Consider the following 24,685-nt stretch of genomic DNA (forward strand, 5'->3'; position numbering starts at 1 on the left):
AGCGTCCTCTGCTGGAGTGGTTTTGAGAGGACCCCCACCCCAGAGCAGTGGAACTTGGAGTTAACACACCTTGAGATGCATGGGGCTGCCCATCCCGCATCTCCTTCTCGCCCCAGAGCGGCTGTTTCAGGCTGTCTGCAGACTGTGGCAGACGTCACTACATCAGTTACACTTGGGTAATATTGTCACGCTTTTCATCACAACTATAGGAGCTAGAAACTGTCTTTTACATGAAAGCTCAGAGTCTGATGTAATCACATGACTCAAGGAGCTGGGGCTTTCGGCATTGACCTGTGTTGTCTGTGCATTAACCCAGCTCTGTCTCTACTTCTCAGTCTGGTGTTTCTTCTAGCTATTTTCTGACACTACCTGGCAGGTCTGGGTGCACTTGGTTTGGTAAAGGTAACGAAGCAGGTCATGAAGCTGGGGGGAGAGGGACACCTTGTTGGTCAAGTAAGTCAAGTGTCTCCAATAAATGAGCTTGGTTTTCTTCTCTGTATGTAGTTTATCACAAAAAAAAGGTTAATGCAAAGCTAACGCTCAGAAGTGAAGACATGAACGTGAGCCGGAAACACAGCTGAGGTTGAATGAGCACATGATAGGATCCAACAGATGCTTCTGTTTATGGATAGAAGCCTCACCTTTCTTCGCCCCACCCCAATCCTCGTTCCCTTCAGCAAGGACCTGAAAGCCCCAGCTTTGTAAGAGCACTCCTAGTATTAATAACCTCTATTTTGGGGGCACATCTTTAGTTTAATCAACGTTTTATTTACTAGCTTCCACAAAATTTATAGTATCTGATCAGTAAATGCCTTTGTTCATCTTTGATTTCAGATGAAGTGTTCATGTGAATTAATGGAAGTCTCTCTCTCTCTCTCACATTTTAGCAAACCTTCCCCAATGAAGTCCATTGCGTTGAAGAAATTTTGAAGGTGAGCGCACCACTGCAACTCTTCAGTTGCTTAAAGACAGATACTTGTGTAGTGAGTCTCTTTTCACTTTCCTATTAAAAGGCAAAATTGGGAGAAATTGTATTGTGCTTCTTTTGTGTCAGACCACAATGCAACTACCAGGATTGTTTCGTTGTGCATCCTACAGAATCTAAAAGTAATGCCTCTGATAAAATACAGAAGATGGCTTACAAGCAACATAGAATAAATACTATGGAACCAACCCAATCTGCATCTTAATTAGATGGTTGCTGTTTTTGAATGCAAAGCCTGCTTTTCCCAGAGATGTTGAACTCATCAGTGCTTTCAGTTCCTGCTGGCTGAGAGAATGAAACGAAGGGTATGTCTTCACTAGCAATGTTAAAGCGCTGCTCCGGCCTGTGTAGTCACGGCCCCAGCGTTGGGAGAGAGCACACGGGAAGGAGCAACCAGTGCTGGTGTACTGTCTACGCTGCCACGTTACAACGCCGAAACTTGCAGTGCTCAAGGGTTGTTGTGTTTTGTCACACTCCTGAGCAAGAAAGTTTCAGTACTGTAAAGTGACAGTGTACACAAGGCCTTAGAGACTGGAGATCTCACCTCTGCAGATCAATGCAGAACGCTGCCATTCAGCCAGTTGACATTCATGGTAGTTAAGGGTCTGCTCTTGCAAAGCTAGTCCAGAAGCCTGGCATTCCTGCATTTGGTTCAACGAACTTCTAGTAGGGTTATCACATAAGATGATGGTCTATTTCATAAGAAGTGGTAGAAAATACAAACAGTAGGTGGCTTAAGTGGTAGCATCTTCCTGCCTATTGTGTGAAAATGTATTTGTTTCAGAAGCTAGTCAAGTTAATTTTGAAAAGGCACTTCAAGGATTTTAAACCCTGGTCCAATGCTCTGTATCTCATCAGGGATGCATATTTCTACCACTCGTTTCCCTCAATGTTGCTTCAAAAAGTCAATATTCTGACCTGTCAGTCATAACCAGAATATGTAATGAGGGCACTGTTTCATTTTGAGACATGATCCTACAAAAACTTACTACCAGGTGCAATATTTGTTACCATTGCGTAAGTGCTACCCTTTCCCCTCACATTTTAGGAAATACACTGCTTTCCTGTGTGATAACAGATTCTGATTAGTATTAATACTGTAGTGCCCAAAGGAACCAATCATGATTAGGAACCCAAAGTGTTAGGCATTGCACAAATATATGGAGACGTGGTCCATGCCCCAAAGAGCTTGTAATCTAATTTTGAAACAAGTTGCAGCAAGTGAATGCAACAAACCTCTGAGGATAGGATAAGAAGCAATGCGCTAAAATTGCAGCAAGGGCGGTTTAGGTTGGACATTAGGAAAAACTTCCTAACTGTCAGGGTGGTTAATAAATTGGGTGGAATAAACTGTCAGGGTGGAATAAATTGCCTTGGGAGGTTGTGGAGTCTCCATCATTGGAGATTTTTAAGAGCAGGTTAGACAAACACCTGTCAGGAATGGTCTAGATAATACTTAGTCCTGCCATGAGTGCAGGGGACTGGACTAGATGAGCTTTTGACAGGTCCCTTCCACTCTGGTGATTCTATGTAACAATAGGAGTGAAGAGAGAAAGAGGACTAAGGTAATGATGATTTGATCACACATTTACTTAGAGTAGCTGTGATAAGAGGCTCATAAAGATGATGATAAGGTCTATAAAATACTCCGCCCGCAGCTCATGCGTAGAAATCTCACTTGACCACCTTAATGGATGTTTGTAGAGTCAAATATAACAATGTGGACTTTTTAAATGTAAATCTCTTCTGCACATTAAAATCCTTCTTTGAAATGTGATTTGGTTGGGAAGCTAGAGATGTTTCTCTACCATGTTGCTCCTGGTAGAGAAGATTGCGTCAGACTGTGGTACAAAGAGGAACACTTATGCACAAATAATTTACCTGTTAATTTGTGTAAACTCTTTGTCAAACTGCAGATGTTTCCGTTCGCAGTGATCTTTCTGCCATGCTAATTTCATTCGGTCATTTCTGCCTCCAGTGAAGTCAGTGCCTGGCTTTATACTCTTTTTCCGTGAGGAACAATTGTGATGACACCAATTCAGAACGATGAGCTTAAGGCTGAGTAAAGAGGAGAATATGGACTGGGGAATAAGGGAAATTCTTGTTCGTTAAACGCAAAAGTGTCTGTTGGAACATGAGATAAGAAATACTACTGGGATGAGAAGGAGGAAATGACCAGTCCTATGGATTTATGTTTAGACCTTGGAATGAGTACTGTCTAGAGCAGTGCTTCTCAAGCTATCTGGTGTGGGGGACTGGCATTTTTTTTCCAATGTGCGCGCAGACCGGCAGTCGATGCCTCTGGTCTGCGGACCACCACTTTGAGTAGCACTGGTGGAGAAGGTTCTAAGAGCTAAGGGACAGGAGCTAAGTAAGTGCCATTTTTTCTGGATGTAACCAGGGTCTTCTAATTTCTTGAACCCCAATGTTCCCTGAGGCCTTGTCTAGATGAGGCTGCAACTCAGCGAGCTGAGCATGTGTTAAAGGCAGAGCCTTGTCTACACTAGACTTTTTCAGACACATAAGTTAGAACAGTAGCTAATGTTTTCTAACAACACACTTTTAAAATCCTAGGTTAGACAAGGCCTGAGTGCCACAAGAGGCATTATTCATTCTCTACCTTACGCCCTACCAATTCCAGTTGCTTCTGTACCCTGCTGCTTCTCAGGCTAGGAACAAGCACCAGAAGATGGCACCTAGCAATGGTGGGAGGAGGGGAATATCTGGAATGCAGGTGAGAAGGGAAGAGGGATTTCTGAAGAGCTAGAATTGCATCAGGATTGTTTCCCTCCTTGAGTCTGGACCCAATCCTCCTGGGTTCAGCTTGCCTGTCAGTTATACTGGTCCCCAGTGGTGACAGGAAAATCCTTGAAACTGGCCAGTTTTTAAAGCGTTTTGAATAGCTCCGTCGCTCAGTCTTTAAATTGAGACTGCCTTTATTCCTAAAAGCAGGGGTAGTCAGTTTAATTTTTTTTTTTCAAGGTCCAGATTTCTTGGTCAAGGTATAGTCAAGGTCCAGACTCTAGAGAAACACACTGTGATGTGTGTTTTCACATTGCGATGATGATGATAAGTAAATAAACAGATTTGGCGGTTCATTAAAAAGTGTCTGGTGGTCTAGATTTTGCCCACGGTCCACCTATTGACTACCCCTGTCTAAAAGGGAGGTGCTTGTTCACCCACAAGTTGTTGGGCCCATTACAGTAATTATTGGGTGAAATTCTATGGCCCATGTTATGCAGGAGATCAGACAGGTGATCATAGTTCTCCATTCTGGCATTAAAATGTATTAATCTCAGGATAACCGGCTTCTGAAGGATTAAGTCATACCACAGGTACCCGGAGCAGTGAATGCTCAGTTTTTAATGGTGCCAATGGAGGCAGTTTCAGCTCCAAATCTGAGTGGGTTGCTTAAAAGCAGATAGTAAGAGAAGATTAGTTGCAGCCAGAGTTCGCTGGTTGACCCCCTGGTATTATGAAAAGCCTTCTAAAATGGCATCAGTTATTTATCCATTGTGTCTCCATCAGTGACTGTGATGACTTTCATAATAGGCAAGTCCTGCACTTTGAAAGCCAAAGAGCTTGCATTAAGTTTTTATTTGCATCTGCCTTTATTACTTCTAATAGCTGGAATGTATTAGGCCCCAATCCTGCAAACACTTAGACATATACTTAACTCTACAGACTTCAGTGGGACTGCTCCCACGTGTAAGTGTTTGCAAGTTAGGGGCCATAGCTTTGTATTGAGAATGACCAGAATGTAAATTTCACAGGAAATGTTCTCTAAATAATTTTCTAGCTATAAGCAGGCCCATCAGGGACTTTTCAGTGTATTAATAGGAACGGTGTAGAACTTCTCCTGGGTATCAGTAGTTTAAAAAAACCAAAACATTTAATATCTATCCTTTTTCTTTTAATTCTTTTCTAGGAAATGACCCACTCATGGCCACCTCCCTTGACAGCTATCCATACGCCTAGCACAGCTGAGCCTTCAAAATTTCCTTTTCCAATAAAGGTAAAAAACGAACAATCTCCCCTCCTCCCCACGTACTTTTTAATGTGTAAGGTCTGGTCTACGTTTAAAACTTAGGTTGACATAACGGTGATGCTCGGGGGTGTGAAAAATCCATCTACCCCAGTGTAGATGTAACTAGGTCAATAGAAGAATGCTTCTGTTGACCTAGGTACCTTCATTTGGGGAGGTGGAGTTTCTACAGTGATGGAAAAACTCCTTTTGTTGGGTTTCTTTGCGTCTGCAGTCTGGGGTTACAATGCTGTAGCGATAGTGCCCATTGTGCAGACATAACCTAAGAATAAGCTTTCGACTGGGATACGTTTTCACCTGAGGTCATCTCTTTCAGTACAGCAGTTGGCTGTTAGATTTTGTTTTTATTTAGAAAACGCAGATATGAAATGAAAGCAGGATGGATTTTAAATATAAAGTCACTCTACCTTATTTTAAACCCATCTTTTTGGATCAAAATTAGGTTAGCTTTTGCTTCTGAGTAATTAGGTTTATTTGGGCTACAAACTTCTTGTATGTGTCCAGCTGTAATCCTCTCCTACCTTTTTTATTTTACACTGAAGTCTCGTTGTCCATTATACAACACATCTTGAGCAATAGAAAAACTTTGGATGAATAATCAGGAAAAGAAAAACCCTAATGTATATTTGTCAGGATCTTGGTCTTCAAAAATAATTCATACTTTCACAAAGATTTGCAAGGTCTCATCTGTGTTTATAGCATAAACAATTACTACTCTTTATGATCACTTTAAAAGTATCCTCCTAAATGTTTACCAAATCTTCTTTTCACTTTATTTCATGATTCAAAAATTAATACGGCTTACTAATAATATATGTACTGTTGACATTACTAGTACGTCTCACGATGTCCATGATAAATGATCTCAGTACATCTTAGGGTTCTGCATCATCGCAAAGACAGAATGTCAGACTTCAACAAAACAGATTTTCATATAACGGGTAACTCAGTTGAAACTGTTGGGCCTGGTTTTTCAGAAGTGCTGAATATCCACAAGTCTATTTTAAGTTCTTGAGAGCGGTGAATGAGTGCTCAACACCTCTACAAAATCGGGCCTATGCCTCCAGAAACAAAATGCAGATAACTGAAAACAGACAGCTATTATAATTAATACTATATTAGGTCTAGTTCTCTGAAAGAACTGAAGAAGAGCTGTGTGTAAGCTTGAAAGCTTGTCTCTCTCACCAACAGAAGCTGTTCCTATAAAATATATTACCTCACCCACCTTGTGTCTCTCTCAACTTTTTATAAACATTTTAATTTTTAGCTTTTATTCATTCTTTCTTTCTTTCTAGGAATCCCAGCTTGTTGGATCTGTAATACAGAATCAGAGTAAGTAAAAAGAAAAAAAAATCCAAATCAGACTTGATATTATAAAGGGAGCATCCATACAGGGTGCAGGGCGGGGGGGAGGGGGTGGAGAGTGAGTGTGTTACATAGGGGAGAGATTTTCAAAAGGATTTAAGTGATTTAGAAGGGATGAACTTAAGCACATACTCAAATTTAAGCATATGCTGGAGGGCTTTGTTGAACTGGGGCCTTGATCTTTATTTTGTGTGTCTTGAGTGGTCAATAGCCAGGGTGATATGCTGGATCAGCATCATATGTCTGTGAAAATTCCTGACCCAAAGATCAAGTTATTTAAAAACACAAATAAAAAGTCAGTGCAATAAAATATGGCACAAATGAGGTGTACAACACCCACTGTGTTTCTTTGGTTTTACAGAGCAGTATGATGCACCTTCAAAAGCATTGCCTAATTCACAGCAAGGAACATCGTAAGTAACCAGATTCACTTCTTGGTGATATGTTCAGTGAGCTGCAGTTATGGAATTATGGTGGGCGTTACCTGTTTTAAACCCTGGTTTACTGGATTTTTGTGGAGATGGAAGTTTTAGCAATCCTCTTTCAATAAATGTAGGGTCTGATCCAACACACATTGAAGTCAATGGAAAGACTACATTAGACTTCAGTGCGCATTAGATCAGGCCCTTAATGAATTGGGTTTTTTCAATATTACTGATGATATGCTTTGAAGTTTTTTGCTCTGTCTCTATCACTGCTTAATATCTAGCCATACTTCACACTGTTTGAACTACAAATAGCACATGAAGTTCTTGTCTTAAATGCAAATGTGCTTCTGTTTCCTTTCATGTATATAGTTTAAAGTCTATGAAGATTAGTAAAGTACCCAGTACCATTCTTTCTCTTAGACAGAAGTACTTGCAGTTCTGATTTACTAGTCAAGCACTTACTCCTCAGTCTCAAATTCAGATTTTTATAGCACTTAGTGTGCTGTTGGATTTTGGGAAACTATAGATTAAAATTATTAAAAGACCAATAATGATATTTCTATGATTATAAAGATAATATTGGTCTCTTGGATTATTCTTTCCAGTTATCCAAAAGAAAAGTTTCATGAATGACTTTATTGCTGGTTTCCTGTTTGTTTTAAAGGTGAATCATTCTTTTAATCCTTCAAATAACGAGAGAGTCTTTATTTCTGCTTCTGAAAATTAGGGTGTAAGCTTGTGCTTAAGCCAAACATTAAAAATTTAGTGTTTGTAGCAAAATAGTGTAGTGTCTGTTAGCCAGCTGCATAGTATGAGGGTTTCTTATTGGCTACTTATTTGCTTTGCTTGGCTACTTATTTGCTTTGCCTCTGTTCTCTTTGTTAGTTGTGTTTTCTAAGATCAGTAAATTTATAATTTGTTCTGAATGAGAGAGATTTTCTAGTCCACAAAACATTTTTACTGGGTATAACTTGGTTTAACTGTTATAGTCTTATTGACATTGAAAACTACTATGACCGCACATAAACTATTGATGAATGGTTTTTGCTGAAAGGAAAAGTAGGGGTGACTTTGTGACCTCATTTCTGTGTGTGAAATAAGAATTTTCTCCACTAAATCCTTTCCTGTTTTATAGGAGAACTTTTATGAGTACATTTTTCTTCCATTAAAATATTGCTCTCCTAAATTTACATATCCGTTTAGCTTTGGTTTTTAGAACTGCTTAATTCTTCCAGAGCTTTTAGCCAAGTGGGTGTTTGGATTTCATACGCGTTACATTGTGCCACTGATAAAGAACTAGTTTATAGACTGGAGAATAAGATTTTTCAAAAGTTTAGGAATCCTTGCCTAGATATGATTATATTAAACACCGATCCTTTCATTCTACTCCCTGTGGTCCCAATCAGATGTGCAGTGTGGCCCCAAGGACATCAATGTGGTTCCTCAAGGCAGAGGGTTCCACCTGTATGGATTAGGAGTCAAGGCCTTTGTATGTAACATTGAAATCCTCCTAGTGGTATCAGGAATTGCAATGATACTTCCTCTGCTAATTTTAATACAGGAATATTGGGACAAGGTTGATTTAGTGTAAGTTTTTCAGAAGGTCTGTGTTGGCCTAACTCTGCTTCCATTGAAGTAAACTCCAATGTTAGGCCATGGCTGAGCATTTTGAAAATCTGAATTTAAGTGTTTATATTTTGAAAAGGTTTAGGGGGCTGGTGGGTGTTAGGGAATGCCAGCTAGTAAGTGATTAATTTTTCTCTTTCATGTGTGTAGAGAAGGTTAATAATTGTAACACAGTGACTTTGTAGCATTAGTAGCAGGTGAAAACAGTAACCAGGGAATTAGGTTAACTGTTTCAAAGTATTGTTGTGTGATGAAATTTAGTCCTGTAAGGTTAACCAGACCAGATGGCAGCATTGATAGATTCTGAGCCTTGTATAAGACTAAGTTTCAAGTAAAGAGTGCTAAGTTACCCAAGGGCAATTCACATAGCAGGGTAATTGCTGAATCGTTTTATGTTTAGCAATTGTTGCAGTATTTAAAGCCACATAATGTTACTAATAGGAATGTTGTTCTCTGAGGGCTTGTCTGCACTGGCAATTTACAGCTCTTCAACTTTCTTGCTCAGGGGTGTGAAAAAACACTATGCCCCCTCATGAAGGTGGGTTTTTTAGAGCGCTGGGGGAGCTCTCTCCCAGCGCTCTGCTGTGACCACCCAAGCCATGTTAAAGTGCTGGTGCTTTAACGTTGCCAGTGTAGACTAGCCCTGAGTGTTACAAACTGGAGAGAGGTTCCCCCACCCGGACTCTGTTTTAACCACTAGCAATGAAATTAGGCATTTTTAACATTGTTCAGAACAGGGATGGGGGAAAAGCAGAACTGGCCTGTGCTCTGGCTTTCCTGCTCAATTGAACTGAGCCTGAAGGGATTTTGTATCTGAGTGCTGTAAGATCTACTAAACATACCCAACTGCCATCTGGGCCCATTAGTTGTCCTTTCATGCCATATTAAGGGTTTCTGGCTGGAATCCCATAGATTGGGCCACCTAGCTTCTCTTCCCTCTCTTTTGCCTTTGCTTTCCCACCAGCGATTCCCGCGCCTCCCCTCCACACACACCTTCAATGACTTCTTCCCTTTCCTCTCCTTTAGATAAAAGTACCAGTGTCAGCAGCTCTCGGGGTATCTCTCTGCTGGAATCACAGGTGTGACTGCAGCACAGGTAGATATACCAGAGCTAGCTTTGATCTATCTAGCTCAAATAACTACAGCAGTGAAGCTGTGGCAACACAGTCTAGCTACTCAAGTGCTACTCAGGTTCCCAGGGAGTGTTGTTCAGGCTTCACTGTGATGGTGGTTTGAGCTAGATACTTCAAAGTTCTCTTCCACTGGTAATAGTAACATCGGGAGCCTTAGTGTAGACACTCTGTTTTCTAATTCTGTTTGGAACAGCTAATTGATACGGTGCATAAAATACTGGCAGTAGCCAACACCCTGTCTACCGTGGGGCTCCCAACATTGCTGCTATATCTGTAGGAGAGTTTTGCAGAATTTCTCTAGTGTAGGCAGGGATAGAAGTTTTACCCAGGCTTGCAGTAGTGGTGCTTAATCTCCTCTACGCTAGTCGTTAAACTATTTTCAACACCAGTTCAGCAGGATGCTTTCCTGACCATTCTCATTAGAAGAGGGTCAGTTTTCCAGAACACAGCAACTCTGAGGTTCTGCCTAGTAGTTCTGTAGCTTCTCTCCCATCATTAAGGACACTAGGGAATTCCATTTAAAAAAACCAAAAATCCCAGCTATATTGAATCAGTGGGAGACATGGCAGAGCCTAAGCTGTGATGGCTTCCAGTGTTTCTAGCACTGTGTGTGAGTTAAAGAAAGGCAGGGCTCTCACCAATGCAGCTGAATCAGAGGTAGCACTGGTGAGCCTTTCTTGATAAAACTCCCTAGCATAGACAAGGCCTACCAGAACAAAGTAAATTATAGCTGCTTGATGTACAATAGAAAGCATCAAAAAGTCAATGGGCCTCATTCTCCACTGTCTTGCATGTTGACAGCTGTGCAGAGGGCACAGGTGAGTATAAAATGCTCCCACCAGTATCAGTGAAAGGTAAATTCTGAGCGAGTAGTGTTCTTCATGCACTTGGCACAAGTGTGAATGACTACTCAAAGTGTAACACAAGGAAGGATTGGGTCCAATACAAGCCATTACCCCCAGAATTATTTTATTTTAGATATAAAGGGAAGCTGATTCTCTCAGATGCCACCCAGCAATATCTAATTTTAAATGTGTCTTTTAATGGTGACTGCTTTATCAGGACATGAGAATTAGTTTTTGCTCAGATGTTGATGTATCCACGATGTCTGTAAGTGTAATCGACCAAAATGCATAGCCAGTCAGTGTGAAGGAGAAGTGACTTAGATTTGCATATCTAATGGTGGAAGCCATGATTTGCCCAGAGACTTAATTACACCGCCTTCTTGAACTGATGCATCTCTGATTTTTGTTTTCATTTATACAATGGCACATTCTTCCTTTGCTCTTCGAAATACATGTGACTGTCTGAAAATGCAGCCGCTTAGAGTAGCTCACGTTAGGAAGTGTAGTTGACTGAAAACAAACAGCATTTGTGCTGGTTAATTAGAGGTTGAAATCCCTATGCGTCTGTGTGCCCAAATTAAGCATTCAGCTATATAGAACGTACAAGGATTTCCCAGATGGCTTTCATTCTTGAATAAGGCCCTTAAGTTAGCACCTGGCTTAATTCGAATGGAAGTAGCCTTTCTTTTTAGAAGGGGAGACGCCAAGTTCATTCTCGCTAATGTGTCTCTAACCAGGCCTGCAGAGAGACCAGCTTGTGCATTCAGTGGAGCTGTTCCTTTCTGGCATGCTACATTAGTTTTAGAACTGCTTCCCTAAGAAAGCTTTTTTTTTTTAATAGGTTTTCTGAGAGAATGAGTGTGTACATGTGCTGCAGTTTCTACACACTACAGAATAGAATGCGACAGCACTTAAAAATATGGCAACTACTGAGCTAATTAAAGTCTTAAAAATATTAGTCTGGGTTTATTTTCTTTAAGTAGGCTATTTAACAACTTGTTGAAATGTTATGTAGGAAACTGGCTATCTGTTTATCTATTTGAAAGCATGACTCATTTGAAGAATTATTTGTTGAGCCAACCAACCAGTTTCATTTACTAATAGCTTAAGTGGAAGGCACTTCTTAAAATAATGCAATTTAAAGAGGACTTCCTAACAGTCTTAGTGCTTTCTCTTACATCGTCTTGTTGCCTTGGAAGGAAATGCATCTGTAGCCCAGACTTTAAAGAAGTTCCTAGTAGGGTTTTGGGTTTTTTTAAACATCTGGGCAGCCTGAAACTTGTGGTTTGAAATTGGTAATGGAGTATGAAACATTTGCTGGATGGCTGGCTGGCTCAGAGTTTACTCAAGGTGGTAGTTATCACCTTCTAATGACTAATTCCCCAAAGGTCTGTCTAATTCCTAAAGAACAGTTGGCTGCATTGCCCTCCAGAAAAAAACAGCCATTCTGGTTGCCCGTCTCTTCAGAAAGATGAAGGATTGAATAGTCATGGAGATTTAAACACCCATAAGTTAAAAGTCACTTAAGACAGGATAGTGTATGTAGATCCTTGCATTACTGCTGACCCTGTGCTGTTTCTGTATTGTAATTAATCAGAGGACTTCACTTTGCAAGATGGTCATTCTAGCACCTTTTAGCAATACATTGATTTCAGAAAAGGACACTCCAGCTTTAGACTCCAACAAGAAAGCAAGAATATGTAGGTTAATGGGAAAAGACTGTTCAGATACTTGAATAGCTTAGTCTTTGTCTGGAAAACAGACTTGTAGCTTTGCTTAGGGGTCGATCATGCAAACTCTTACTCATGCAAGTTAGCTGCAACGAGACTGTTTGCTTGAGTGAGGATTACTCAGTGAGTAAAGTTAGTAGGATCAGAACCTTGGTTTGGAGCACAGGCTTTGCAGTGAGGATGGATGAATTTGTGAGAAGAGGGAAAAAATATTTGTTAATTTAGTGCATATGCAAAAAGCAATGGACCGAAGTAGTTTAACTTCCAGTAAGCTCTGAGTCATGTGAGAATCCCACAGGAACACATGCATTTTAAAGCAGATTTTTTTTTAACTCTGCTTTAACAGCTGCAAGAACATGTTCAAACAAAAGAATGTGTCATTAAAAATGAAATTAGTAAAGATTTATTACACTTTACTACCAACAGCATATGGGGTACTTACCCAATCCAGAGATACAAAGAACCTCTGTTTGGCTCACTGTCATTCAAACATTGCAGCGGTTTGGTTAAGGCTCGCATGGCCAGTCCTTTGTATCACTTTGTTTTCAGGAGTTCAGAACTTTCAGAGGGGAGAAAAAAGCAATGAAAACATTTCGCTGTGATGTTTATAACCCAACGCTTGAGACTCTTAATGTAAAGCTGAATGTATATAAAGTGAAACTGTCCAAACTCAGTAAAATGCAAGAAGTAAACAAACAACATAAATAGTAACAAGTTGGCTCTTTAAAATTCTTTTAATAATGAAAGGTGGTAGAAATAATTTAGGTAAAGAAATTTTTGACTTGCAGTATGTAATTCAGTTGGCTTTCTTCATTTAAGAGTTTAATGAGATTTTTTGAAAGAGGCTAGTAATTTGGGGTCTCTCAGTTTTGGGCACCTTAAAGGGGCTGGATTTTTAGAGCGTGGGTTCTCAGGACTTTCTGAAAATAAGGTTTCTAAGGTTCTACATGTTGGGCATCTGACATTACTATTCAATTTCTAAAATTTTAGCATTTAGTTGGAAGTGTCTAAAGTTGTCCTTCTGTAGAGTTATGGAATAGATTTTGCTTATTCTTTCTTCTTTGGAGGGTTCTACAAACTATATATATTTTATGGAATCAGGAAATAAAAGAAATAATTAATAACCAGGTTCTCTGAACTCCCTGTATGTATCCCTGTGGGGTTGCAGCTATACTGACATCGCTTGGCAGATCTCCTCCTTCACGAGTAGTATTTGTTGTACGACATGAATGCTGAACAGCCAGATTTCATTACGATTTATTTTCATTAGCAAAGGCTTAAAAAGTGGCTGATTTCAATGACAACAGCTATGCTCAGGGACACAGGAACTCCTGCATTACTGTATGTCCTGTATTTTTTGTAGGGATTGCAGGAAGTTTAATCTTTAATACAGTAGCTTTTCAGGTACTCAGATAGCTTGCTTGACTTGGCTGGGAGATGTCCTAGAAAGGTGGCTTAGCTTCCAGAAGTGCAAAAATGGTTTTGGAGGGGTTTTCTTTAATCCTATTTCCTGACTCCTGAAAACTAACTGTACTTTCCCGTAGTGTAACTGAAGGGGCTTGTGTTTTATGCCGAAAGAGTGGAGAAGGGTGATTTGTTAGCACCCTTTTTAAAGGAAACTGTAAAAGCAGAACAAGCAACACAAATAAACAAAACCTTCAAAACTATCACTTGCGTCTATTCCTTGTTCATTCCCTATGCATAATTCCCCATTTAAGAGAAAGATGTAGCTTTTCTCATTACTGTTAGAATTATGGTAATTTAGTTTGGTGCTTGAAAAACCTCATGCGCTCTGAGAGGAATCATGGTTTACTGTTCCACCATGACTGCCAGTTGCTGCTTCACTGTTAAAATAGATCTTATCTGGCTGACAAGGCAATTTCTCCTGCAGTTTCATTTGGATTTGGGATTCACCACTTCAGCAGCCAAGTTCCACAGCCCAGTTGGTCATATTTCAGTGGTTTAGAAATAATTTGTGAAAGTGTGTATGTATCTGTGCTTGCCTGAATGCTTTGGTATGAAGGGCATTTTGTAAATGTAAGATTACATCTTGCTTATTTGTCTAAATGAGGGGGATGGTATCTGAAAAGAAGAAATTGCTCAGTTTATTTAAGCTTTACTGTAGTGTGTTCACAGCATCTTAATATCGAACTGCTTAAAGTCTTTAAAGGTGACCTACAAAGATTTTTTTTTAGAAGTTGGACTTGGTAGCCCCCTTTTATTCTAATTTATAATTTGTATCAATGTAGCACCTAGGAGAGACATTGTCATGGACCAGGATCACATTGTGCTAGGCTCTGTACAAACTAAAATGAAGGCCTGACAGGATTTTTCAAAACTTGGTTGAAAAATATCAGGAATGTCAAGTCTATATTTCCCTGGTTTTGCTGGAGGACTTCCTGGGGGTCCCAGAGAAATTTACTCTGAGTTCTCACACCTTAAAGAGCTGGGGGTGTTGATGTGTTAACAGAGCAATCATTTTTCCCAAATGATCATTCAGCATTAGTTTGAACAGGGATTTAAAACAAAGGATGCTTTTTAAACTGTCTGAATAAAAATTCCTTTCCCTCTCAGTCCCTTAGCTTTAAGTCTCTTCTCTTTTGAAATATCATGTCACTAGTTCTCTGGGTATCTAAGACTTGCATTTCTAGTTTTTTGAGTTAGGAGGATTTTTTTGGTCAGTAGACTTTCAGGCTGCCTTCATACATCAGAAAGAAGAAAAAAAAACGCAGTGGGACTCAAGCTATTTTTTGCCGCCCCTTTTCAAGGCACTGTTTTCTTCCTAATGCTCTGAGACAACTGGAAGAGTCCTACTCTGATAGTCATCTACATATTTGTGAATAAGTTATGACCAAATTCTGTTGCACATTCTCTGCTCCCAGTGACATCAGAGCAGAATTTGTTAGTATTTCTCTTTATTGCACTAAATATTATGTTTCCTAGTGTGATGTGCAGGAGCATGACATCCTGTTACGTAAAGGAGGAAGAAGATTGCGGTGGGGGGGGGTTTCAGCTTGAACTTGGCATTGGTTTAGGCATTCTTGAGTTAGAGGCTTCAGTTGCAAAAAGAGAACTTATGTGATAATGGAAGTAATCGTAATCCAAGAAAAACAATGTGAATGCCCATACATTGCTTCTAGTGCCTGCAAAAAAACTTTCCTATTCTGTCAGGAAGCATCATGGCCTAGTGGATAGAGCACTTGCCTAGCTCTGCCAATGGCTTGCTGGCTGACCTTGGACAAGTCACTTCTCCTCTGTGCCTCAATTTCCTCATCTGTGATATGGGTACAATGCTACTGACCTCCCTTGTAAATACTTTGAGATGTGTAAGGTGGAAGAGCTAGGTAATGTATTATAGTCTATTTAGGTAATAATGGCATTTAATACTAGAATGTTTTAAATCTTGGAACAAAATCCCAATTTTTTTTGAAGTATGGGATCAGAACGAGACACGCGACTTCGGAAGGGTCAGGTTTTGTTCTTAGAGTCTGCCTTTTTAAAGCATATCCATCTATATGTCCCTCTTTCTTCTTCTTCTTTTTTTTTTTTTTTTTTTTTTTTGGTCTTTCAGAATGCTACGAGATGACCTCCAGCTCAGCGATAGTGAAGACAGTGATGATGATCGGGTCAGTATGACATTTTATATTATACTACACGCACAGAAATCCCTTTAAATCGGTGTGATCTGTACTATTTAACCTAACCTTCCCCTCCTCCCCTCTTTCTTTGTTCAAATACTTAGGTCTCTGAAAAGCCACCTCCCTCATCTGCTCCTCCAAGGTACTGTTTGTTCCAGAACTACTAACTAGAGCAACAGGAAGAAGAATGTGCCTGATACTTTGTACACAGCAGTGAATGGGGGAGGATGGAGGTTATTTTGATTTTTGAAGATCCTCAGTTGGTGTGAAGTGGAGCAGCTCCATGGAATTAAACCAAGCAGCTTTGTTGACATGCCCCAGCTGAGGACCTGGCCCGTGGCACTTTGTACAGATGAATGAGCGAGCGAGTTAGAAGGCAAAGGGAAAAGTACTGACTGATTGACTAGCGTATTCTGGAAGTTTAATTCATTGGTTGCGGTGCTTAGCCAGGTTTAGCTGATGTTTCGAGGTTCATTTCTGTTTGCTCACGCTCTTCTGATAGCTTTCACTGAAGTCAAGAAATATTCGAAACCTTTAATAAATGTAAATTAATCTGGTTGCTGTTTTTGCTCTAGTGTGGTGTAAAAGTAATTGGTCAAAAGACAGCTAATTAAAGTGATTATGCAAGTCAGAGGAGAAACTCATCTGATACGGAAAGTTATGAGAATGTAGAGTGTTGTCCTCATGTGCTCTTTGAGATAGATATATGTATCTATATGCATGTATGCAATGTATAACACAAGTGAATCAAGCTCAAGCTATGGAAAGAACTGAATTAAATTTTTCATTTTGGTCAGTGGACCAAAGCTATAAAGTTGTTAGAGCCAAATGGTACCCTCAGTCCCCAATGGATCTCCTGTGGATAATAATAGGAGGTTTGCACTGAGGTCAAGAGTAGAAACATGGTCCTTATGAAATAACAGACCTTTTAGTTATTAGAGTTTTTACTGTTTTCAATGGGGCAAAGATGGCATTTTCAGGACCTCCACTATTTGTCTATTTGTCTTACTTTGCCACTTGCATGTGCATTTTGCTCAGTTTGTGTGCATAGTTGCAGTAACTGCATATGATAAATACACATGCAGTAATGCATTTATATTATTTGAGGGGTTTTAGGGAGATTTCCAAAAGCACAAACGAGTCATCTGCCTAACTCTCATTTGATTTTTTTCTTTTTTTACCATTTGTGCTTTTGAAACTCAACACTCATCATTAAGAGCTTCAGAATTAACATTCAGCTGGGATGAATAGAGGCATTTCTAATCTCTTCGCAAACTGCTGTTTTAGGCTAATACAGCGTTTGGGGAGGAGGTGATGGGGGGGAAGGAGGAGAGGAGGCTATGCCTGTAAGGTCATCTTTGCAGCTGTAAGGATTGAGAACTTGGGCCCGAGGGCCTAATGTTAAAGCACCTAATTAATTGATTTGACTTTTTTTCAAAAATTTGCACCTGCAGCTGTCATAGACTCAGCGAGAGATGAGAGGTGCTCAGCACCACTGAAAATCAGTCTACTTATTTAGATGCCTCAATTTGGACTTGTGTGTCTAACATCGATACAGGTCTGAAAATTGGCCTTAATTTTTTTTTTTTTAAACTGAAAGCAAAATTTCCTTTTGTCTTGAGGCTGGATAAATAGGTCAAGGGTTTACACCTCTAACTCTTCCTGCCCCCCTAGGCCAATGTGTTTAGGTTCCTACTTGAGCTGGTATTATAGGCAATTCCACATTGGCAAGTAATGTGTATGTCTGATTTTAAGTCACTAAGAAGCCAGAAACAGTTGCATATGCAAAGTACAGCAAAGGGGTAAACTAGACTTCAAGTTGCTTCAGCTCCTCCTGATATGACAGCTGAGCATTGCTGATACAATCTTTTAAGCAGCTAGTCAGCAGCAGTGTTCAAGGTGGAATGAATGGGCATATGATTTTTTTAAAAAAAAGTAAAAAGCTCAGAACCCTTCCAAATGGAGACAGCTTAAATATAGACCACATTTTTGGCCTGTTAACTATATTCTTCAAGCAAAGAATAATGGTCTGCAAAGTCAGCCTTGCAGAAGGGCATGACGATTTTGGGCAGTGATAATCAATTTGCTTCTGGGAGAGCACTTAAAATGTAGCTTTCTGTCAGTATGAGTCTCTGGATCAGCAAGAAAACTGACTGCAACTCATGCAAATGTATCGGTGTTGACGTGGGAGTTTTCTTAGGTTAATACTGTGATTTTTATTTTTAACCCCTTTCCAAAACATGCATTGTGCTTGTAAGTCCCAACTCCCACTGAACTTAGTACATTTCTGTTTTAGGCAGACTTCAGAAGTGAGCTCTGAAGGGATGGGTGTTCTGGGGGTAATATGCCACTTTAGCATGGCAGTTTACTAAATAATGCTTCTGATGAAATGGAAACCAAAGGAGGCAAATACAGTGAAGAGTGTGTGTGTGTGTGTGTGTGTAAAACCTTTTCAGGAAAACTAATTTTCTCTCATACTTCTTTAGCTATTTAACTGGCATCTGTCAGTCCCATTGAGTATTGGTCTTTCGAAAACCTAGACTTGAAAAATCTCAGTGACCATTTTTATTTTTGCCATATAAATAGAGCTTCCCAACCTGTTATAGTACCAGGTGAAACTTTGCTCACAAGTTCATCTGGCTCAGGGGAGGGTTTATTTTGAGTCATTACCTTTCTTTTATGGTATGGTAATGAATTCTTTGCCTTCTCACCAGTGCCAAAATGTAAGTTGTTTTAATTCCAAATGTTGCCATGTCAATGAAAATATAAAACTTTCACCCATGCTGCTTTCTAATTTTATCTCCTGATGGCCTTGCAGTGCCTCACAATCGCAGCCCGAGAGTGCGGCATCAGCACATTCCAGCGGTGCGGAGTCAGGGAGCACCAGTGACTCAGACAGCTCTTCAGATTCAGAGAGTGAGAGCAGTTCGAGTGACAGCGAAGCGAACGAGCCACCGAGAACTTCTACGTCTGAGGTACTGTGTGGTGAATGCAAGAGAGGTAGCGAGGCTTAACCAAGCTTACCGCTTCTGACTCCTCACTCACCTAATGCCAAAATAGTTACAGGGAAGCAGCCTTGGGATAAAATGTCATCCTCTTCTATATGCAGGTTCTTTTAATCCCCACGCCACTTCCGTGAACTTTCTCACTTGCTGTTTAACAAGCTTTGAAAGTCAAATAGGCCTTGGTCACAGGATAATTGGGCTTCGGAAAGAATGTTTCAAAATCCTTGCATGATTGGTGCTCTCTTCCCCATTTCAAGTATGGCCTGCAGTATTCCCCCTAGAAATGGGCCAGACCCAAACCTCCAGCATCCAAACTTTCCAGTAGTTTGGGTCAGTGTTTGACTTCAATGTTTCAGGCTCATCTTTGTGTATGTAATTATTATGGATCCTTTATTTGAGAGCTGTTTTATTGTGAAACCAGTTTTTTGCTATTTAAAGCAAGGTTGTTCTTTCTTAGAACAGTGCATTTCCTTCTGAAATCGAATGGCAGCTGCGTTTGATGAGGTGAAACCTCTCTCTTAGATTTCGTTTGAAATTATCAGACCTATGGGAAGTCTCCACTGGAATGTGCCTGGACTCACTGCTGTTGAGCTTGGCTTGCTTTTCTGCCCTACTGGTGCTTTGGAGGCCTTATTGACCTAGTTGGGAAAGTTAGCTAACAGAACTCAAGATAATGCTTCATAGTTTCATAATCAAGACCAGAGGCATTTTTCAGATTGCTTCCAAAATGAAAATATATTTTCCAAGTCCCTGTTAAGCGTTAGGCGCATTGCTGTGCTATGTGCAACATGTCATTGAAACACTGTATCTCTCCGTCAGTGGTGTAGTGGGGGAAAGAGGGAACCTACAAAATGTTTCCAAATTAACAGAATGGTGTAAAATGGTATCCCATGGCTACATTTCTGATCATACATGCAGATTCAGCAGCACTTTATGCATCAGTCAGGGTATAGCAATTTACATTTTCTTCTGTTCTTCCAAGCCCTCTTGCACCCTGTAATCTAATTTTTTCTCCTATTACAAGTGTAGGAGCACACATATAGGGAGATTATTTGGGCAAAACTGAGGTTTATTGGCACAGAAGACACGGGAATCTTGAAAAACAAATACTTCTCCACCCCATTCCCAACATACACCAATTTGTGTGATTGCAGATTTCATTTGAGTAAAGTTCAGATAAAATTCAGGTGCTATTTGAAGGAAATAAGTGTTATGCTTTTGTTCCTATATATAAACCTAGCTGTCTTGTCTTGAGATTACTAGGTGATGGGAAAGGAGAAGAACTAACCAGATAATTTCCATTGAATGTTATGTCCTTTTCTTGCTATAGTTCATCCTTTCAGCAGCTCCTGAAGTAAACTGAGAGCAAGGCTGTTAGTACATTTCACTTACTGAATACATATAGAAAACTTCATCACAGACAAAAGCGATTGCTTAAAGACTTGTTGAGAGTCGTTGCTTTCTTATTTTATGGTCTCTTACCACCTTGAGTAAGGTGGTGTTAGGCAATGAAAACATGTAGGAAAGCACAAACCACAAATAACAGCTGGCAGTAGCAGGGAAGCGTATAAAGAATCAAACAGAACCCAGCAATCTGGGTACACTCTTACACTTACGGATCCAAGTCTCAAGTGAAGTCTTCACTGCAAAAAAAAAAAAAAAAATCTTTACGCAAGCTAAAATGTTAGTGAGGACAAGGCAGTTGTAGTTAGCAGGTTGAGTCAAACACTACAGCAGAGCCTGGGGGGTTAATACTATCTACTAACTCATAATAAATCTGCAAGTTAGCTAACTTGAGTTGAAAACTCACCTTTTTGTGTGTGTTTGCAGTGAAGACGTATTCCCCAGTACAAATCAGACTTAAACCCAGGGAATCTGGCTAGTGAGGACTGCCTAGTCTAGGGGAATCCTCCAGGACTGCTATTCTCTGGTGTAAGGGCATGGCTGGAAAAAAAGGAACATGGCTGGGGCCATCTCTGTGCTCTGTGGATTCCCAGCTGCTGGAATGCACCTGAAGGTCATTTGGCAGCAGAAGAGTTTAGAGTGGGCCTGTAGCGATAATTCCCTTCATTTGCAGTTTCTGACATACATTCCCACATCAAAGTTTTTCCCCCCACTATCTTTCACTCTAACCTCAATTCCAATCCATAGATACAAAATAGCTCTAGGTGCCCTAAGAGGGGTGGGAAATAACTTTCATTGTAGCTGAAGAGTGCTTTAAAGATACAAGTGAGTTACATTTCACAGTCACTATCCTAACTCACATTGGGTCAGCAGCACTGGGTAATCAGCCAACAATGTTTGCTTCTGGCACAGGGCAACCCAAGGCCAAACTTCTATGGAGAATGAAAGGTCTCTTACTGATACAAAGGTGAAGCTTGTCTGAGATCAGGAGTCTGATATGAATAGTCAGATTATCCCTATGCAAAAAGAGAGGACTTTTTGTTTTGATGTTGTTCAAAAGCTTCTCAGTGTGTCCTCTCTAAGTTCTTATATTTCCTATATCTTTACTAGTAGGGGTAAAATTTAATGGGTTTTGATAGCATCTAATATGTCAGGCATCAGAATAATCCATAGAGATAACTCCCATAAAACTTTTTTTCTTTACAGCCTGACCCACCAACGTCAAATAAATGGCAGCTGGACAACTGGCTAACCAAGGTGAACCAACCAGCAGCACCAAATGAGAATCCCAGTGAAGTTGTCCATAGGCCTGGTCATCAGGAGAGCAAGGGTCAAGGGAAAAGCAGCAGCAGCAGCTCTCATGAACGTTCTGAATCAAATGAGTTGCACCCCAAAAACTCAAGCAAAATAACCAGGGCTCCCCAGGGGGTACATCTTCCTAGCAAACGGACCTGCCAGAAGTCTCCCACGCGCACTGAGGAGCCCTCTCAGAGGCTCACAGTTGGTACCAAGAAGCCCAGCAAGGCCCCACTGCAAGAGGCTCACAGGGGAAACCTTAAAGTGGAAAGTGAGCCTGGTCCATATGGGATTAAAGACCAGTCTTCCAGAAACAAGCCCAAAGTAAAAACGAAAGGGAGGCCAAAATCCAGAGATAAAAAAGAATTGAAACCAACAGTGCAAGAGCCCTTGGAAAAGAAAAAGCACAAGAGCTCACACCAAGCCATTACAAAAGCATTTTTGGACTCTAAGCCTGTGAAAGACATTGTGGTTGGTGGTGCCCCAGAACATTTCCCTCTCAGCCCTGTAGCTCAAATCCAGAAGCCCGCCACCCCCACCAGGACTAGTGGCAAAAAGCCTGCCATTGTGGTCAGAGAAGACTTCCATAGAGACAAACTTCTCTTGCCTATCAGGGATAAGACGTTGTTATCGCCCCTGAGGGATTTCCCAGTCCCTCATGCTCTTGTGGTTAAAATTGAGCTGTGTCTCCTTTCAAGAATTCCACAGCCACCTGGGAAAGGGAGTCGCCAGAAGAAACTTGATGGTAAAGAGCTCCCAAGTGCGAGGAAGCAGGATTTGGAAAAGAAAAGCACAGAAACTCCTAACAAGTCTCTCAAAAAGAGAAAGGTGAGAGGGAGAGGAGCATTCTTGCAATGGTAGCAGTGTTATTCAATTGGCAAGGAATGTGGAGGTGAGGGAGAAATTTTAATAACATTTCATGTTTTTCATCCCCTCCCTCAAATAATCAAATTTAAATTAAAATGTTATTATCAAACCAGTTATTAAATATTTTTATTTATTAAAAACCAGTTCAGCAAATTATTAATATCAATAACTGTTCAGGAATGTTCTTGTTTTTTAAAAAGTCACAAAATATTCAGAAAGCTTTTAGCAAAATCTTGTGTTGTCAAAAAAGGTCATTTTTCAGAAAATAAAATATTTCTAGTTAAAAAATTTCAACCAGCTCTAGGAATATGTAATCTCTGGTTTTGCTAATGTTTCTCTAGATTTCTCCCTCTTTCAATTAATTGAATTTAGCCAAAGCAACACTTGTAAGTGGAGGAGGCTACGGTGCCTTTTTTGCTACAAGGAGCATGGTATTTGAAATGCTTCCCTTGTTGTGCATTCATCTGTATAACCCATTCAATATCAGTTGCAGGAGAGTACCTCTGTCTCCTGCTTGTAGGGATGCCCTCAGTGAGAACTCTTCCACTTCAGCAGAGATGGGTGTCTTAGGCCTTGTTTGCACACACAAGTTGCATAAAGCAGTATAGTAGAACCTCAGAGTTACAGAGACTTCAGGAATGGAGGTTGTTAGTAACTCTGAAATGTTCATAAAGCTGAACAAAATGTTATGGTGGTTCTTTTAAAAGTTTACAACTGAACATTGACTTAATACAGATTTGAAATTTTACTATGCAGAAGAAAAAGTCTGATTTTAACCATCTTAATTTAAATGAAACAAGCACAGTTTCCTTACCTTGTCAAATCTTTTTTTTTTAAATCTTGTCAAATCTTTCCCTTTATTTTTTTAGTAGTTTCCGTTTAACACAGTACTGTACTGTACTTGCTTTATTTGGTCTCCTGCTGCCTGATTGCGTACTTCTGGTTCCAAATAAGGTTGATCGGTCAGTTCGTAACTCTGAGGTTCTACTCTACAATACCCTCCCCCTGGCAAAGCCCCACCCAAGGATGCAGTTATACTGATATAAAGATGCTAATACTGCTGTGGCTTATTTCTGTATAGGAAAGGAATAGCTACACCCATACCAAATCTTTATACTGGTATAACTGCATCCATATTAGGATTTGTAGTTGTATATTTATTTGGGGGAAAGAAATCATACCTCTAACTGAAATGATTATACCAGTACAAAATCTGAGTGTAGACCCAGCCTCGGGCCCAACTTCTTCTGGGCTGGTCTGTTCAAAAGGAGACCTATTTTCTTTGTTAAGTGAATTGAAGTGTTCTCTGACAACTATAGTCGCAGCTGTAGGGGCCTAAAAAGCACAGAGAAAGTTAACCCTTAGTATGGTACTTCTGCTCTATAACCTGCTCTGAAATACTGGAAAGAATCTGTGTGCTGCGGATAAAAGAAACAATTGATATATAAAATACACAGTTAATCTGCAGAGCTGGGACTGAAAACCTAGTCCTTCAGTACAAAAGGAAATGCTTCTGTCACTTGAGCTCAAGGACGGCTCCTTCAGCTGAAGTAGCAGTAGGTCCTTTAACTCCTCTGAGTGCCCGCTCCTAGAGGATAATGTCATATATACACAGTCAGTACATTACAATGTGCACAGTGAGTTCACATGGTGAGTATACTCATCATGGCTACATCAGGGCCTATTCCCAGCTCTTCCTAACTATTCAGGAAACACCAGATTATTTGCTCTCAACTGGAGGGAGAATAGCAGTATTTTTATGCTGTTGGGAAGAGAATTAGCTACTCTTTTTTGAGAGGAAGGGGCCATCGAACACAGGGCACTTTCCCCTATTTTGCTAAGGAATGGTGGAAAAACTTGAGAACCCAGAAATCTGTACTGTGGGGAAGTGAGAGAGAACTCCAGTTTTGAAAGGTAAGTCTGTCTCTTCTGCTCTGTCCCCAGGAGAGCAGAGAGATGAGTGACTTGACTCTCAAGAACACCTTCAGGGAGAGGAGACTAATTAATTTATGTAAAGAAAAAAAAAATTGGCCTTTTGCAATTTTTTGCTGGATTTATTGGGGCCAGGTTGAAAAATTAACTTTCACTGGCTTGCTGGGGGAATTGCACAAGCCTCTACAGAAGAGGTGGGCAAACATTTTGGCCTGAGGGCCACATCAGGGTATGGAAATTGTATGGCGGGCCATGAATGCTCATGAAATTGGGGGTAGCGGTGTGGGAGGGGGTGAGGGCTCCGGCTGGGGGTGTGGGCTCTGTGGTGAGGCCAGAAATGAGGAGTTCAGAGTGGCGGGGGTGAGAGCTCTGGGATGAGGGGTTTT

At 40.4% G+C, this 24,685-nt stretch overlaps 1 protein-coding gene across 9 annotated transcripts in view; it reads left to right on the forward strand.

Annotated features, from left to right (window-relative positions):
• Positions 1 to 24,685, forward strand: part of AFF1 (ALF transcription elongation factor 1) — a 167,801-nt gene that overhangs the window by 113,585 nt on the left and 29,531 nt on the right. For 6 of the 9 annotated variants that reach the window (XM_073340610.2, XM_073340611.2, XM_073340616.2 and 3 more), the window contains 8 exons: positions 888 to 983; positions 4,914 to 5,000; positions 6,326 to 6,362; positions 6,757 to 6,808; positions 15,729 to 15,783; positions 15,900 to 15,937; positions 18,614 to 18,770; positions 21,411 to 22,328. In XM_073340610.2, coding sequence (XP_073196711.1) covers positions 888 to 983; positions 4,914 to 5,000; positions 6,326 to 6,362; positions 6,757 to 6,808; positions 15,729 to 15,783; positions 15,900 to 15,937; positions 18,614 to 18,770; positions 21,411 to 22,328 — 1,440 coding nt within the window. The remainder of the gene's footprint in view (positions 1 to 887; positions 984 to 4,913; positions 5,001 to 6,325; positions 6,363 to 6,756; positions 6,809 to 15,728; positions 15,784 to 15,899; positions 15,938 to 18,613; positions 18,771 to 21,410; positions 22,329 to 24,685) is intronic. The other 3 variants (XM_073340613.2, XM_073340614.2, XM_073340615.2) reach the window with 2 other exon arrangements.

The sequence above is a fragment of the Lepidochelys kempii genome, chromosome 4 (genome assembly GCF_965140285.1).
Source record: "Lepidochelys kempii isolate rLepKem1 chromosome 4, rLepKem1.hap1, whole genome shotgun sequence".
Classification (NCBI taxonomy): domain Eukaryota; kingdom Metazoa; phylum Chordata; order Testudines; family Cheloniidae; genus Lepidochelys; species Lepidochelys kempii.